Here is an 18469-nt window from a genome sequence, read left to right as displayed (position 1 = left end):
ACTAGTTGTGGAGGCCCCGTGTTAAGGTTGTTTGTAACTAGTTATGGAGGTGCCGTGTTAAAGGTGTTTGTAACTAGTTGTTGAGGCCCCGTGTTAAAGGTGTTTGTAACTAGTTATGGAGGCCCCGTGTTAAAGGTGTTTGTAACTAGTTGTGGTGACCCCGTGTTAAAGGTGTTTGTAACTAGTTGTGGTGACCCCATGTTAAAGGTGTTTGTAACTATTGTGGTGACCCTGTGTTAAAGATGTTTGTAACTAGTTGTGGAGGCCCCGTGTTAAAGGTGTTTGCAACTAGTTATGGAGGCCCCGTGTTAAAGGTGTTTGTAACTAGTTGTGGAGACCCCGTGTTAAAGGTGTTTGTAACTAGTTGTGGAGCCCCATGTTAAAGTTGTTTGTAACTAGTTATGGAGGCCCCGTGTTAAAGGTGTTTGTAACTAGTTGTGGAGGTTCCGTGTTAAAGGTGTTTGTAACTAGTTGTGGAGACCCCGTGTTAAAGGTGTTTGTAACTAGTTGTGGAGCCCCATGTTAAAGTTGTTTGTAACTAGTTATGGAGGCCCCGTGTTAAAGGTGTTTGTAACTAGTTGTGGAGGTTCCGTGTTAAAGGTGTTTGTAACTAGTTGTTGAGGCCCCGTGTTAAAGGTGTTTGTAACTAGTTATGGAGGCCCCGTGTTAAAGGTGTTTGTAACTAGTTGTGGTGACCCCGTGTTAAAGGTGTTTGTAACTAGTTGTGGTGACCCTGTGTTAAAGGTGTTTGTAACCAGTTGTGGAGGCCCCGTGTTAAGGGTGTTTGTAACTAGTGAGGGAGACCCCGTGATAAAGGTATTTGTAACTAGTTGTGGAGGTTCCGTGTTAAAGGTGTTTGTAACTAGTTGTGGAGACCCCGTGTTAAAGGTGTTTGTAACTAGTTGTGGAGGTTCCGTGTTAAAGGTGTTTGTAACTAGTTGTGGAGGCCCCGTGATAAAGGTGTTTGTAACTAGTTGTGGAGGCCCCGTGTTAAGGTTGTTTGTAACTAGTTGTGGAGGCCCCCTGTTAAATGTCTTTGTAACTAGTTGTGAAGGTCCCGTGTTAAAGGTTGTTTGTAACTAGTTGTGGAGGCCCCGTGTTAAGGTTGTTTGTAACTCGTTATGGAGGCCCCGTGTTAAGGTTGTTTGTAACTAGTTGTGGAGGCCCCGTGTTAAAGGTGTTTGTAACTAGTTGTGGTGACCCTGTGTTGAAGGTGTTTGTAACTAGTTGTGGAGGCCCCGTGTTAAAGGTGTTTGTAACTAGTTATGGAGGCCCCGTGTTAAAGGTGTTTGCAACTAGTTATGGAGGCCCCGTGTTAAAGGTGTTTGCAACTAGTTATGGAGGCCCCGTGTTAAAGGTGTTTGTAACTAGTTGCGGTGACCCCGTGTTAAAGGTGTTTATAACTAGTTATGGAGCTCCTGTGTGAAAGGTTGTTTGTAACTCGTTATGGAGGCCCCGTGTTAAGGTGGTTTGTAACTAGTGAGGGAGACCCCGTGATAAAGGTATTTGTAACTAGTTGTGGAGGTTCCGTGTTAAAGGTGTTTGTAACTAGTTGTGGAGACCCCGTGTTAAAGGTGTTTGTAACTAGTTGTGGAGGTTCCGTGTTAAAGGTGTTTGTAACTAGTTGTGGAGGCCCCGTGTTAAAGGTGTTTGTAACTAGTTATGGAGGCCCCGTGTTAAAGGTGTTTGTAACTAGTTGTGGAGGCCCCGTGTTAAAGGTCTTTCTAACTAGTTGTGGAGGCCCCGTGTTGAAGGTGTTTGTAACTAGTTATGGAGGCCCCGTGTTAAAGGTGTTTGTAACTAGTTGTGGAAGTCCCGTGTTTAAGGTTGTTTGTAACTAGTTGTGGAGGCCCCGTGATAAAGGTGTTTGTAACTAGTTGTGAAGGTCCCGTGTTAAAGGTTGTTTGTAACTCGTTATGGAGGCCCCGTGATAAAGGTGTTTGTAACTAGTTGTGGAGGCCCCGTGTTTAAGGTTGTTTGTAACTCGTTATGGAGGCCCCGTGATAAAGGTGTTTGTAACTAGTTGCGGTGACCCCGTGTTGAAGGTGTTTATAACTAGTTATGGAGCTCCTGTGTGAAAGGTTGTTTGTAACTCGTTATGGAGGCCCCGTGTTAAGGTTGTTTTTAACTAGTTGTGGAGGCCCCGTGTTAAAGGTCTTTGTAACTAGTTGTGAAGGTCCCGTGTTAAAGGTTGTTTGTAACTCGTTATGGAGGCCCCGTGATAAAGGTGTTTGTAACTAGTTGCGGTGACCCCGTGTTGAAGGTGTTTGTAACTAGTTGCGGTGACCCCGTGTTAAAGGTGTTTATAACTAGTTATGTAGCTCCTGTGTGAAAGGTTGTTTGTAACTAGTTATGGAGGCCCCGTGTTAAGGTTGTTTTTAACTAGTTGTGGAGGCCCCGTGTTAAAGGTGTTTGTAACTAGTTGTGGAGGCCCCGTGTTAAGGTTGTTTGTAACTCGTTATGGAGGCCCCGTGTTAAGGTTGTTTTTAACTAGTTGTGGAGACCCCGTGTTAAGGTTGTTTGTAACTAGTTATGGCGGCCCCATGTTAAAGGTGTTTGTAACTAGTTGTGGAGCCCCATAGTAAAGGTGTTTGTAACTAGTTGTGGAGGCCCCGTGTTAAAGGTGTTTGCAACTAGTTATGGAGGCCCCGTGTTAAAGGTGTTTGTAACTAGTTATGGAGACCCCGTGTTAAAGGTGTTTGTAACTAGTTGTGGAGCCCCATGTTAAAGTTGTTTGTAACTAGTTGTGGTGACCCCGTGTTGAAGGTGTTTGTAACTAGTTGTGGTGACCCCGTGTTAAAGGTGTTTGTAACTAGTTGTGGTGACCCCGTGTTAAAGGTGTTTGTAACTAGTTGTGGTGACCCCGTGTTAAAGGTGTTTGTAACTAGTTGTGGTGACCCCGTGTTGAAGGTGTTTGTAACTAGTTTTGGAGCCCCATGTTATAGGTGCTTGTAACTAGTTATGGAGGCCCCGTGTTAAGTTTGTTTGTAACTAGTTGTGGAGACCCCGTGTTAAAGATCTTTGTAACTAGTTATGGAGCTCCCGTGTTAAAGGTTGTTTGTAACTAGTTATGGAGGCCCCGTGTTAAAGGTGTTTGTAACTAGTTGTGGAGGCGCCGTGTTAAAGATGTTTGTAACTAGTTATGGAGGCCCCGTGTTAAAGGTGTTTGTGACTAGTTGTGGAGGCCTCGTGCTAAAGATGTTTGTAACTAGTTATGGAGCTCCTGTGTTAAAGGTTGTTTGTAACTAGTTGTGGTGACCCCGTGTTAAAGGTTGTTTGTAACTAGTTGCGGTGACCCCGTGTTAAGTTTGTTTGTAACTAGTTGTGGAGGCCCCGTGTTAAAGGTGTTTGTAACTAGTTGTGGAGACCCCGTGTTAAAGGTGTTTGTAACTAGTTGTGGAGACCCCATGTTGAAGGTTGTTTGTAACTAGTTATGGAGGCCCTGTGTTAAATGTCTTTGTAACTAGTTGTGGAGGCCCCATGTTGAAGGTGTTTGTAACTAGTTATGGAGACCCCGTGTTAAGATTGTTTGTAACTAGTTATGGAGGCCCCGTGTTAAAGGTCTTTGTAACTAGTTGTGGAGGCCCCGTGTTAATGGTGTTTGTAACTAGTTATGGAGGCCCCGTGTTAAAGGTGTTTGTAACTAGTTGTGGAGACCCCGTGTTAAGGTTCTATGTAACTAGTTATGGAGGCCCCGTGTTAAAGGTGTTTGTAACTAGTTGTGGAGACCCCGTGTTAAGGTTCTTTGTAACTAGTTATGGAGGCCCCGTGTTAAAGGTGTTCGTAACTAGTTGTCGAGGCCCCGTGTTGAAGGTGTTTGTAACTAGTTATGGAGGCCCCGTGTTAAAGTTGTTTGTAACTAGTTGTGTAGGCCCCGTGTTGAAGGTGTTTGTAACTAGTTATGGAGACCCCGTGTTAAGGTTGTTTATAACTAGTTATGGAGACCCCGTGTTAAGGTTGTTTGTAACTAGTTATGGAGGCCCCGTGTTAAAGGTGTTTGTAACTAGTTATGGAGACCCCGTGTTAAGGTTGTTTGTAACTAGTTATGGAGGCCCCGTGTTAAAGGTCTTTGTAACTAGTTGTGGAGGCCCCGTGTTAAAGGTGTTTGTAACTAGTTTTGGAGGCCCTGTGTTAAGGTTGTTTGTAACTAGTTATGGAGGCCCCGTGTTAAAGGTCTTTGTAACTAGTTGTGGAGGCCCCGTGTTAAAGGTGTTTGTAACTAGTTTTGGAGGCCCCGTGTTAAAGGTGTTTGTAACTAGTTATGGAGGCCCCGTGTTAAAGGTGTTTGTAACTAGTTATGGAGACCCCGTGTTCAGGTTGTTTATAACTAGTTATGGAGGCCCCATGTTTAAGGTGTTTGTAACTAGTTGTGGTGACCCCGTGTTAAAGGTGTTTGTAACTAGTTGTGGAGGCCCCGTGTTAAAGGTGTTGTAACTAGTTGTGGAGCTCCCGTGTTAAAGGTTGTTTGTAACTAGTTATGGAGGCCCTGTGTTAAAGGTGTTTGTAACTAGTTGTGGAGGCCCCGTGTTAAAGGTGTTTGTAACTAGTTGTGGAGACCCCGTGTTAAGCTTGTTTGTAACTAGTTGTGGAGGTCCCGTGTTAAAAGTTTTGATAACTAGTTGTGGAGACCCCATGTTAAAGGTGTTTGTAACTAATTGTGTCGACCCTGTGTTAAGGTTGTTTGTAACTCGTTGTGGAGGCCCCATGTTAAAAGTTATGATAACTAGTTGTGGAGACCCCGTGTTAAAGGTGTTTGTAACTAGTTGTGCAGGTCCCGAGTTAAGGTTCTTTGTAACTGGTTGTGGAGACCCCATGTTAAGGGTGTTTGTAACTAGTTGTGGAGACCCCGTGTTAAAGGTGTTTGTAACTAGTTGTGGAGGCCCCATGTTAAAGGTGTTGGAAACTAGTTGTGGAGGTTCCGTGTTAAAGGTGTTTGTAACTAGTTGTGGAGGTTCCGTGTTAAAGGTGTTTGTAACTAGTTGTGGAGCCCCCGTGTTAAAGGTATTTGTAACTAGTTGTGGAGGCCCCTTGTTAAAGGTGTTTGTAACTAGTTGTGGACGCTCCGCGTTCAGGTTGTTTGTAACTAGTTGAGGAGACCCCATGTTAAAGGTGTTTGTAACTAGTTGTGGAGCCCCCGTGTTAAAGGTACTAGTTACTAGTTGTGGAGACCCCGTGTTGAACGTGTTTGTAACTAGTTGTGGAGCCCCCGTGTTAAAGGTACTAGTTACTAGTTGTGGAGACCCCGTGTTAAAGGTCTGAAATTTATTTTGCAGCTTCTTCCGAACCTGTTGAAAGTTCTCGCTGGACAGAGGAAGAAATGGAAGTCGCCAAAAAAGGTTCGAGATTCCTCTGCTTACCTCACCGATGTTCTCTTGTGCAATTGTGCAACACGGCCGTAGTTGGACTCACGCTGATTAATTTACAATTCTGTTTATATGTCGATGTAGTTTGTGTGGAGAGACTTAACTCAGTGTTTTACCTCATCTCTCCGAGTACTGTTGGTGCAGCTCCCTCTGGATTTCATGTGACATTGTGCAATAGTGTTTCCAGGGAGACTATTTCAGTGTCAAAATGTCCCCATTTGTATCGACCACACAAAGTAAATTTGTCTAAAAGTAGCCTGACTTTCATCAGTGATAAAAACAGAAAATGCTGGAAACACTCAGCGGGTCAGGCAGCATCTGTGGAGAGAGAGACAGAGTTAATGTTTCAGGTCGATGACCTTTCGTCAGAACTGGAAGAAGTTAATAGTTTTGTCAGCCATAATCTTGGATTATGAAAGGAGGGCAGGATTTAGATGGAGACACAGAACAATGAGAAGCCCGTGTCTCAGAAACTGCACCTTTTACCTCATTGGACTGAAGCGATGAATTTTCCTCGGTTGTTTTGAGCTGACACTCTCAAATCTTTCAGAGGGGAAAGTTGTGGTTGAGCTGTTTGCTGTGGAAGATTTTGTGTGTGGCTTTATTCGGTGTTGGTGATGGTTCTGACTGTCATTGGTTTGGAGCAGTAACGGGAAGCTTTTGGACAGGAATTTGTTCTTTGAAAACGGGATAAATTGGCAAAATTTAAAACTCAATTCAGGCATTCCACATCCGGCAGATGTGCAGTGTCCAACAACTTAACAAAAGCAAAATACTGCGGATCTGGTAATCTGAAATAAAACCAGAAAATGCTGGAAACATCTGTACAGAGAGAAGCAGAGTTAATGTTTCAGGTCGATGACCTTTCGTCAGAACAGGAAGAGGTTAAAGATTTCGTGTCATTTTGTGGTTCTTCTTCTCCATGTTCAAAAGAAGTTCTCGATGGCTGCAGTTGTTTAAAGAGTTACGACCTTTTAATCCAGTGAAGGGGAGATAGCACTTTAATTCCAAGTGGAGTTGTACGTTAGCAGCACTGTGTATGTTGCAACGCCATGTTATATTTTGATTCCGTGCGTCATTGCACTCGACACTTGACTCCCACTTTTGGCCACTTGCAGAAAGAGGAGCTGGTAAGAAGCACAGGGCTGATTTGTGCGTTATCCCCATAGCGGCAGTGAAAAAAACGGTGATTAACGCCCAGGCAGAGTAACGGTGGTTTGTTTCACGAGCAGTGCTGGTCCTTTCAATTCCTTTGGTCGGACTGATCGCAGATTCTCACAGATTCCATGACCTTGCTTGGATTTCATGAGTTTGCTCGCTGGTATTATTTAACAGAATATGTACAAACAAAACTAAGGTCAAAGTGAAGATTCTCCGAAACCAGCCAACTAATCCAGTCAGGACATAGGGTAACAGACTGGCTGAATCGAGAGTAAACTAAAAAGTGGTTAAATAAAAACAAAGCTAGCAACGTAGTTAACCCTTCATTCACCATGGCCATGCAGTTCCAAATCCATCCTTAAATACGTTTGCTTTTCATTTCAAGCCTTGAAATATATTGTAGTTCCTTGTCCACACCAGACCCTCAGGAAACCTGGAGCCTGCACGGGAGAACGATATTTATTTGAAGGATGAGTTTCTTTAATCAGCAATTTTTGATCTGTTCACAAAGGCCTGAGCTTGTCTGTGCAGACTGACCGTTCGCAGCCTCGGCATCCTATTGACCCTGAGCTGAGCTTCTGACCCCATATCCTCTCCATCACCAAGACCGCCTACTTCCACCTCCATCTCCGTCCCTGCCTCAGCCCATTGCTGCTGAAACCCTCATCCGTGCCTTTGTTACCTCTAGACTGGACGATTCCACTGCTCTCCTGGCCGGCCTCCCATCTTCCACCCTCTATAAACTTGAGCTCGTCCAAAACTCTGCTGCCCGTATCCTAACTCGCACCGAGTCCCGTTCCCCCATCCCCCCTGTGCTCGCTGACCTACATTGGCTCCCGGTCCGGCATCGCCTCTCCGAACCTCTCCACCTCCCTCTCTGAACCCCTCCACCTCCCTCTCTGAACCCCTCCACCTCCCTCTCCGAACCTCTCCACCTCCCTCTCCGAACCTCTCCACCTCCCTCTCCGAACCTCTCCACCTCCCTCTCTGAACCTCTCCACCTCCCTCTCCGAACCCCTCCACCTCCCTCTCCGAACCCCTCCACCTCCCTCTCTGAACCCCTCCACCTCCCTCTCTGAACCCCTCCACCTCCCTCTCTGAACCCCTCCACCTCCCTCTCCGAACCTCTCCACCTCCCTCTCCGAACCCCTCCACCTCCCTCTCCGAACCTCTCCACCTCCCTCTCCGAACCCCTCCACCTCCCTCTCCGAACCTCTCCACCTCCCTCTCCGAACCCCTCCACCACCCTCTCTGAACCCCACCACCTCCCTCTCTGAACCCCTCCACCTCCCTCTCCGAACCCCTCCACCTCCCTCTCTGAACCCCTCCACCTCCCTCTCTGAACCTCTCCACCTCCCTCTCCGAACCTCTCCACCTCCCTCTCCGAACCTCTCCACCTCCCTCTCCGAACCCCTCCACCTCCCTCTCCGAACCCCTCCACCACCCTCTCTGAACCCCTCCACCTCCCTCTCCGAACCCCTCCACCTCCCTCTCCGAACCTCTCCACCTCCCTCTCCGAACCCCTCCACCACCCTCTCTGAACCCCACCACCTCCCTCTCTGAACCCCTCCACCTCCCTCTCCGAACCCCTCCACCTCCCTCTCTGAACCCCTCCACCTCCCTCTCTGAACCCCTCCACCTCCCTCTCCGAACCCCTCCACCTCCCTCTCTGAACCCCTCCACCTCCCTCTCCGAACCTCTCCACCTCCCTCTCCGAACCTCTCCACCTCCCTCTCCGAACCCCTCCACCTCCCTCTCCGAACCTCTCCACCTCCCTCTCCGAACCCCTCCACCTCCCTCTCCGAACCTCTCCACCTCCCTCTCCGAACCCCTCCACCACCCTCTCTGAACCCCACCACCTCCCTCTCTGAACCCCTCCACCTCCCTCTCCGAACCCCTCCACCTCCCTCTCCGAACCCCTCCACCACCCTCTCTGAACCCCACCACCTCCCTCTCTGAACCTCTCCACCTCCCTCTCTGAACCCCTCCACCTCCCTCTCCGAACCCCTCCACCTCCCTCTCCGAACCCCTCCACCACCCTCTCTGAACCCCACCACCTCCCTCTCGGAACCTCTCCACCTCCCTCTCTGAACCCCTCCACCTCCCTCTCCGAACCCCTCCACCTCTCTCTCCGAACCCCTCCACCTCCCTCTCCGAACCCCTCCACCTCCCTCTCCGAACCCCTCCACCTCCCTCTCCGAACCCCTCCACCTCCCTCTCCGAACCCCTCCACCTCCCTCTCTGAACCCCTCCACCTCCCTCTCCGAACCTCTCCACCTCCCTCTCCGAACCTCTCCACCTCCCTCTCCGAACCTCTCCACCTCCCTCTCCGAACCCCTCCACCTCCCTCTCTGAACCTCTCCACCTCCCTCTCCGAACCCCTCCACCTCCCTCTCCGAACCCCTCCACCTCCCTCTCCGAACCCCTCCACCTCCCTCTCTGAACCTCTCCACCTCCCTCTCTGAACCCCTCCACCTCCCTCTCCGAACCCCTCCACCTCCCTCTCTGAACCTCTCCACCACCCTCTCTGAACCCCTCCACCTCCCTCTCTGAACCTCTCCACCTCCCTCTCCGAACCCCTCCACCTCCCTCTCCGAACCCCTCCACCTCCCTCTCTGAACCCCTCCACCTCCCTCTCCGAACCTCTCCACCTCCCTCTCCGAACCCCTCCACCTCCCTCTCTGAACCTCTCCACCTCCCTCTCTGAACCCCTCCACCTCCCTCTCCGAACCCCTCCACCTCCCTCTCCGAACCCCTCCACCTCCCTCTCCGAACCCCTCCACCTCCCTCTCCGAACCCCTCCACCTCCCTCTCCGAACCCCTCCACCTCCCTCTCTGAACCTCTCCACCTCACTCTCTGAACCCCTCCACCTCCCTCTCCGAACCCCTCCACCTCCCTCTCTGAACCCCTCCACCTCCCTCTCCGAACCCCTCCACCTCCCTCTCCGAACCCCTCCACCACCCTCTCTGAACCCCTCCACCTCCCTCTCTGAACCCCTCCACCTCCCTCTCTGAACCCCTCCACCTCCCTCTCTGAACCTCTCCACCTCCCTCTCTGAACCCCTCCACCTCCCTCTCCGAACCCCTCCACCTCCCTCTCTGAACCCCTCCACCTCCCTCTCCGAACCCCTCCACCTCCCTCTCTGAACCGCTCCACCTCCCTCTCCGAACCTCTCCACCTCCCTCTCCGAACCTCTCCACCTCCCTCTCCGAACCTCTCCACCTCCCTCTCTGAACCCCTCCACCTCCCTCTCTGAACCTCTCCACCTCCCTCTCTGAACCCCTCCACCTCCCTCTCCGAACCCCTCCACCTCCCTCTCTGAACCCCTCCACCTCCCTCTCTGAACCCCTCCACCTCCCTCTCTGAACCCCTCCACCTCCCTCTCTGAACCGCTCCACCTCCCTCTCCTCCTTTTAAGACCCTCCTTAAAACCCACTCGTTTGCCCAAGCTTCTGGTCACCTGTCCCTCTACCTCCATATCAGGCCTGGGCTCCATTTATTTCTGATTACGCCATAAAAGTGTACATGGTTCCAGGACTCACTGCCTGGGTTCCTGCCCCTCACTGGCTCTCATACTGTGGAACATAGCAACAGGAGGAAGCTATTCAGCCCCTAGATCCAGTCCTGAACATGGCTGATCTGTATCTTAACTCCATCCATGTGCCTTAGTTCCCTAACCCATAATACCCTTGCCTGACAAAAGTCTATCGATCTTGGTTTTGAAATTTTCAATTGACCCCCAGCCTCAACAGCTTTTTAACATAAGAACATAAGAAATAGGAGCAGGAGTAGGCCGTACTGCTCCTCGAGCCTGCTCCGTCATTCAATCAGATCATAGCTGATCTTCAACCTCAACTCCACTTTCCTGCCTGATCCCCATATCCCTTGATTCCCCTAGAGTTCAAAAATCCATCAATCTCAGTCTTGAATATATTCAACGACTCAGCATCCACAGCCCTCTGGGGTAAAGAATTCCAAAGATTCACAACCCTCTGGGTGAAGAAATTCCTCCTCATCTCAGTCCTAAATGGCTGACCCCTTATCCTGAGACCATGTCCCTCTAGTTCCAGATTCTCCAGCCAGGGGAAACAGACTTTCAGCATCTATCCTATCAAGCCCTCTTAAAATCTTATATGTTTCAATGAGATCACCTCTCATTCTTCTAAACTCCAGAGAGTATAGGCCCATTCTACTCAATCTCTCCTCATAGGACAACCCTCTCATCCCAGGAATTAATCTGGTGATCCTTTGTTGCACCGCCTCCAAGGCAAGTATATCCTTCCTTAGATAAGGAGACCAAAACTGTACACAGTACTCCAGGTGAGGTCTCACCAAAGCCCTGTACAATTGTAGGAAGACTTCCTTACTCTTGTACTCCAATCCCTTTGCAATAAAGGCCAATATACCATTTGCCTTCCTAATTGCTTGCTGCACCTGCAAGTTAACTTTTTGTGTTTCTTGTACGAGGACACCTGATCTCTCTGAATACCAACATTTAATAGTTTCTCACCATTTAAAAAAAAATCCTTTTTTCTGTTCTTCCTACCAAAGTGAATAACCTCACATTTCCCCACATTATACTCCATCTGCCACCTTCTTGCCCACTCACGTAACCTCTCTATATCCCTTTACAGACTCTTTGCATCCTCCTCACAGCTTACTTTCCCACCGAGCTTTGTATCATCAGCAAACTTGGATACATTGCATTTGGCCCCTTCATCGGAACATAGGAACAGGAGTAGGCCATTCAGCCCCTCGTGCCTGCTCCGCCATTTGATAAGATCATGGCTGATCTGTGATCTAACTCCATATACCTGCCTTTGGCCCATATCCCTTAATACCTTTGGTTGGCAAAAAGCTATCTATCTCAGATTTAAATTTAGCAATTGAGCTAGTATCAATTGCCGTTTGCAGAAGAGAATTCCAAACTTCTACCACCCTTTGTGTGTAGAAATGTTTTCTAATCTCACTCCTGAAAGGTCTGGCTCTAATTTTTAGACTGTGCCCCCTACTCCTAGAATCCCCAACCAGCGGAAATAGTTTCTCTCTATCCACCCTATCTGTTCCCCTTAATATCTTATAAACTTCGATCAGATCACCCCTTAACCTTCGAAACTCCAGAGAATACAACCCCAATTTGTGTAATCTCTCCTCGTGACTTAACCCTTGAAGTCCGGGTATCATTCTAGTAAACCTACGCTGCACTCCCTCCAAGGCCAATATGTCCTTCCGAAGGTGCGGTGCCCAGAACTGCTCACAGTACTCCAGGTGCGGTCTAACCAGGGTTTTGTATAGCTGCAGCATAACTTCTGCCCCCTTGTACTCTCGTCCTCTAGATATAAAGGCCAGCATTCCATTAGCCTTCTTGATTATTTTCTGTACCTGTTCATGACACTTCAATGATCTATGTACCTGAACCCCTAAGTCCCTTTGGACATCCACTGTTTTTAACTTTTTACCATTTAGAAAATACCCTGTTCTGTCCTTTTTTGATCCAAAGTGGATGACCTCACATTTGTCTACATTGAATTCCATTTGCCACAGTTTTGCCCATTCACCTAATCTATCAATATCGCTTTGTAATTTTATGTTTTCATCTACACTGCTTACAATGCCACCAATCTTTGTGTCATCGGCAAACTTAGATATGAGACTTTCTATGCCTTCATCTAAGTCGTTAATAAATATTGTGAATAATTGAGGCCCCAAGACAGATCCCTGCGGGACTCCACTAGTCACATCCTGCCAATGTGAGTACCTACCCATTATCCCTACTCTCTGTCGCCTTTCGCTCAGCCAATTTCCTAACCAAGTCCGTACTTTTCCCTCAATTCCATGGGCTTCTATCTTAGCTAATAGTCTCTTATGTGGGACCTTATCAAATGCCTTCTGGAAGTCCATATAAATAACATCCATTGACATTCCCCTATCCACTACTTTAGTCACCTCTTCAAAAAATTCAATCAGGTTTGTCAGGCATGACCTACCTTTCACAAATCCATGCTGGCTCTCTCTGATTAGCTTTTTTCTTTTTTCGTTCATGGGATGTGGGCGTCGCTGGCAAGGCCGGCATTTATTGCCCATCCCTAATTGCCCTTGAGAAGGTGGTGGTGAGCCGCCTTCTTGAACCGCTGCAGTCCGTGTGGTGAAGGTTCTCCCACAGTGCTGTTATTCTCGAGGTGTTCAGTCACCCTATCCTTAATTATAGACTCCAGCATTTTCCCCACAACAGATGTTAGGCTAACTGGTCTATAATTTGCTGGATTCCCTCTCTCTCCTTTCTTAAAAAGCGGAGTGACATGTGCAATTTTCCAATCTAGAGGGACAGTTCCTGAATCTAGAGAACTTTGAAAGATTATAGTTAGGGCATCTGCAATGTGCTCACCTACTTCCTTTAAAACCCTGGGATGGATACCATCTGGTCCTGGGGATTTGTCACTCTTTGGTGCTATTATTTTCTTCATTACTGTTGCTTTACTCATATTAATTTTATTGAGTCCCTGTCCCCGATTCAATATTAGTTTTCTTGGGATTTCTGGCATGCTATCCTCTTTTTCGACTGTAAATACTGACGCAAAGTAATCGTTCAACATGTCCACCATTTCCCCATTGTCAATGACAATATCCCCACTTTCAGTTTTTAAGGGGCCAACACTGCTCCTGACCACTCTCTTTTTCCTAATGTAACTATAAATGTTCTTCATCTAAGTCATTAATTTAGATTGTAAATAGCTGAGGCCCAAGCACCGATCCTTGTGGCAGCCCGCCAACCCGAAAATGATCCGTTTATCCCTACTCTCTGCTTTCTGTCCGATAACTAATCCCCATTCAGGTTCAGGGGATTTGTCAGCTTTTAGTCCCATTAATTTTTCTAAAACTTTTTCTTTACTAATCTTAATTACTTTAAGTTCCTCCCTCTCATCAGACCCTTGGTTCCCCACTATTTCCGGTATGTTTTTGAGGAGAGAGTTCCAGATTTCCACTCCCCTTTGTGTGAAGAAGTGCTTCCTGACATCACCCCTGGACGGCCTGGCTCTAATTTTAAGGTTCTGCCCCCTTGTTCTGGACTCCCCCCACCAGAGGAAATAGTTTCTCTCTATCTGCTCTATCAAATCCTTTAATCATCTTAAACACCTCGATTAGTTCAACCCTTAATCTTCAATACTCAAGGGAATACAGGCCTGGTCGATGCAACCTGATTTTATAATTTAACCCTTTTAGCCCCGGTATCATTCTGGTGAATCTGTGCTGCACCCCCTCCAAGGCCAATATATCCTTCCTGAGGTGCGGTGCCCAGAACTGAACCCAGTCTCCAGGTGGGGTCTGACCAGAGCTCTGGACAACTGGAGCATAACTTCCACCTCTTTGTATTCCAGCCCTCTTGAGATAAAGGCCAACATTCCATTAGCCTTTTTAATTATTTTTTGTACCTGTCCAGTAACTTTAGTGATTTCTGTACTTGGACCCCTAAATCTCTGCTCCTCCACAGTTCCGAGCTTCTCACCATTTAGAAAATACTCTGATCTAACTTTCTTAGGTCAAAAGTGGATGACCTCACACTTTCCCCACATTGAACTCCATCTGCCCCAGTTTTGCCCACTCACTGAATCTATCGATGTCCCTTTGCAACTTTCTGCTCCCATCTACACTATTTACTGTGCCACCTAACTGTGTCGTCACCAAACTAGGGTATACACCTCTCGATTCCTACATCAAAGTCATTTATAAACATAGTGAAAAGCTGAGGCCCCAGTACAGATCCCTGGGAACACCACTAGTCACATCCTGCCAATTTGAGTACCTGCCCATTATCCCTATTTGCCTCCTAACCAATTCCCAGCCCAAGTTAACAGGCCTCCAATTCCATGCGCTCTCATTTTGTTAACAGTCTCTTATGTGGAACCTTGCTGAATACAAGGAGGACCAGGCAGGTGGTGCAGGAGCCTCCTGAGGGCACCTCGCTCTCTGATCAATGTTCAGTTCTGAATGCTGGTGGAGGAGAGGGTTCCTCTGGGGAGTGCAGCCAGAGCCAAGACCACAGCACCGTGTGTGGCTCAGCTGTACAGGGGGGGAGGAGAATGGTCAGGAGAGCGATAGTGATAGGGGATTCAATAGTTAGGGGAACAGACAGGCGTTTCTGCGGCCACAGACGTGATTCCAGGATGGTATGTTGCCGCCCTGGTACAAGGGTCAAGGATGTCACTGCCAGAGGTCATGGTCCGTATCAGTGCGAATGACATAGGTAGAAAGAGGGATGAGGTCCTTAGAAAAGAGATTAACAAGCAGGACCTCATAGGTAGTAATCTCTGGATTACTCCCAGTGCCACGCGCTAGTGAGATAGAAATAGGAGGATAGAGAAGATGAATGCGTGGCTGGAGGGAGGGCTTTAGATTCCTGGGGCATTGGGATCCGTTCTGGGGGAGGGGGAACCTGTACAGGCCGGACGGGTTGCACCTCAACAGGGCCGGGACCAGTGTCCTCGCGGGGAGGTTCACTAGTGCTGTGGGGGAGGGTTTAAACTAATTTGGCAGGGGGATGGGCACCAGGATGTAGCATTAGAAAGAGAAACAAGGTGCACAAAGGATTGAGAGAGACAGACAGCACTAGAGCAAGAAATAGTACAGTATTAGGTGGGATCAGACTAAGAGAGAGTACAAGAAAGTCTAAGACTGGTTTACAAGGTTGGTGAGTTCCAGTAGCAAATAGTCACATGGGAATACGATGTCATGGCCGATAACGGAGACCTGGCTCAAAAAAGGGCAGGATTGGGACCTAAATATTCCTGGATACAAGATGTTCAGGAAAGATAGGGAAGGAAAGAAAGGAGGGGGGGTTGTTGGCAGTATTGATTAAGGGGAATATTGCAATGCTGGAGAGAGAGGATGTCCTGGAGGGGTCAAGGACAGAATCTACTTGGTTAGAGTTAAGAAACAATAGAGGTGCCATTACACTACTGGGTGTATTCTATAGGCCACCAACTAGTGGGAAGGATATAGAGGAGCAAATCTGCAGGGAAATTACAGAGAGGTGTAAGAGCCATAGAGTAATAATAACTGGGGACTTAAACTATCCTAATATAGACTGGGATAGTAATAGTGTAAAGGGCAGAGGGGGAGGAATTTTTGCAGTGTGTTTAGATGTACTTTCTTGAGTACATTTCTGGCCCAATGAGGAAGGAGGCATTGCTGGTTTTGGCTCCAGGCAATGAGACGGGCCAAGTGGAGCAAGTGTCAGTGGGGTACCATTTAGGGAGCAGCGATCATAATATCATAAGGTTTAGAATAGCTATGGAAAAGGACATGGACCACTCTAAAGTAAAAATACTCAATTGGAGGAGGGGCAATTTCAATGGGATGAGAACAGATCTGGCCCGGGGTAAATTGGAATCAAAGATTGTCAGGCAAAACTGTAATTGAACAATGGGCGGACTTTAAAGAGGAGATGGTTCGGGGACAGTCTGGGTACATTCCCACTAGGCAGAAAGGAGGGCAACTAAAGCCAGAGCTCCCTGGATGATAAAAGGGATAGAGAGTAAGATGAAGCAGAAAACAGTGGCATATGACAGATGTCAGGTTGGTAACACAAGTGAGAACCAGGCTGAATATAGAAAGTTAAAAGGGGAAGTGAAAAAGGAAATAAGAGGGGCAAAGAGAGATTATGAGAATAGACTGGCGGGAACGTAAAAGGGAATCCAAAAGTCTTCTACAGACATGTAAACAGTAAACGGGTAGTAAGAGGAGGGGTGGGGATGATTAGGGACCATAAAGGAGATCTACTCATGGAGGCAGAGGGGATGGCCGAGGTACTAAATGAGAACTTTGCATCTGTCTTTACCAAGGAAGAAGATGCTGCCAGAGTCTCAGTAAAGGAAGATATAATTGAGATACTGGATGGGCTAAAAAATGATAAAGAGGAGGTACTAGAAAGGCTGGCTGTACTTAAAGTAGATAACTCACCCGGTCCGGATGGGATGCATCCTAGGTTGCTGAGGGATGTAAGGGTGGAAATTGCAGAGGTACTGACCATAATCTTCCAAACATCCTTAGATACGGGGATGGTGCCAGAGGACTGGAGAATTGTTGTTCTCCTTGGAACAGAGAAGGTTGCGAGGAGATTTGATCGAGGTATTCAAAATCATGAAGGGTCTAGACAGAGTAGATAGAGAGAAACTTTTCCCATTGGTGGAAGGGTCAAGAACCAGAGGACATAGATTGAAGCTGATTGACCAAAGAACCAAAGGTGACATGAGGAAAAACTTTTTTACAGTGAGTGGTTAGGATCTGGAATGCACTGCCCGAGGGGGTGGTGGAGGCAGATTCAATCATGGCCTTCAAAAGGGAACTGGATAAATACTTGAAAGGAAAAAATTTGCAGGGCTACGGGGATAGGGCGGGGGAGTGGGACTAGCTGGATTGCTCTAGCATAGAGCCGGCACGGACTCAATGGGCCGAATGGCCTCCTTCCTTGCTGTAACCTTTCTATGATTCTATACATTCTGCAGTCCATATAATAACATCCACAGACTCTCCCTTATCTACCACGCTCGTTACCGCCTCAAAAATTCAACTAGGTTCGTTAGACATGACTTCCCCGTTAGAAATGCACGCTGGCCCTCTCTGATCAGCTCATATTTGTTCAAATGCTCAGTCACTCTGTCCCTAATGGTCGATGCTGGTTCCTTCCCCACAACTGGCATTAGACTAATAGGCCTATAATTTCTTAGTTTATCTCTCTTATCTTTCTTAAATAGTAGAGTGACCTTGGCAGTTTTCCAATCTAAGGGGACAATTCCTGAATCAAGAGAATTTTGGAAGATTATGACTCACAGATCAACAATTTCCTCACCGACTTCTTTTAATTCCCTGGGGTGGAAACCATCAGGTCCTGGAGATTTGCCTCTCTTTAGTCTCATTATTTTCTCCATTACCATTTTTGTACTTATATTGAATCCAGTTAGTTCCTCCCCTTGATTTATTTTTAGTCTTGCTGCACTTCTGGTATTTTACACTCTTCCTGCATTGTGAAGACTGATATAAAGTAAGTATTTAACAAGTCTGCCATTTCCTGATTTACAATATCACCTGCGTCTGTCTTTAAGGGGCCCACATTACTCTCAGCCACCCTAGTTCTCTTAATATACTTGTTAAAACCTTGAGTGTTGTCCTTGATATCCCTCATAAGCTTTTTCTCCTCTTCCCTTTTTTGCAGCTCTCACCATTTTCTTTGTTTCCCTTTGCTGTTCTTTATATCTCCCCCGGTCCATGGGATCTCTGTGCCCCAGGGCTCGCTCTCTGGGCTCCTGCCTCTCACTGGATCTCTGATCTCTGTGGCCCCAGGGCTCGCTCTCTGGGCTCCTGCCTCTCACTGGATCTCTGATCCCTGTGGCCCCAGGGCTCGCTCTCTGGGCTCCTGCCTCTCGCTGGATCTCTGTGCCCAGGTCTCGCTCTCTGGGCTCCTGCCTTTCACTGGATCTCTGATCTCTGTGGCCCCAGGGCTCGCTCTCTGGGCTCCTGCCTCTCGCTGGATCTCTGATCTCTGTGGCCCCAGGGCTCGCTCTCTGGGCTCCTGCCTCTCGCTGGATCTCTGTGCCCAGGTCTCGCTCTCTGGGCTCCTGCCTTTCACTGGATCTCTGATCTCTGTGGCCCCAGGGCTCGCTCTCTGGGCTCCTGCCTCTCGCTGGATCTCTGATCTCTGTGGCCCCAGGGCTCGCTCTCTGGGCTCCTGCCTCTCGCTGGATCTCTGATCTCTGTGGCCCCAGGGCTCGCTCTCTGGGCTCCTGCCCCTCGCTGGATCTCTGTGCCCAGGGCTCGCTCTCTGGGCTCCTGCCTCTCACTGGATCTTGCTCTAGTGTTGTCATCCAGTGGTGCATGAGACAGGTCAACTTTACACTTTGTGGAAGGAGCAAAATCTGGAGATAAATCGTTGGATTGAATGTTGAGCTGT

The 18469-nt window shown here is 48.0% G+C and overlaps 1 protein-coding gene across 1 annotated transcript in view; it reads left to right on the top strand.

The window, feature by feature from the left end:
* The window catches only part of ncor2 (nuclear receptor corepressor 2), a 261584-nt gene that overhangs the window by 155425 nt on the left and 87690 nt on the right, over positions 1 to 18469 (top strand). Inside the window, exon 17 of the mRNA XM_068006268.1 lies at positions 5274 to 5336. Within this exon, the coding sequence (XP_067862369.1) occupies positions 5274 to 5336 (63 nt within the window). The remainder of the gene's footprint in view (positions 1 to 5273; positions 5337 to 18469) is intronic.

The sequence above is a fragment of the Heptranchias perlo genome, chromosome 25 (genome assembly GCF_035084215.1).
Source record: "Heptranchias perlo isolate sHepPer1 chromosome 25, sHepPer1.hap1, whole genome shotgun sequence".
In the NCBI taxonomy this organism is placed as follows: domain Eukaryota; kingdom Metazoa; phylum Chordata; class Chondrichthyes; order Hexanchiformes; family Hexanchidae; genus Heptranchias; species Heptranchias perlo.
This window is presented reverse-complemented; position numbering and strand designations above follow the sequence as displayed.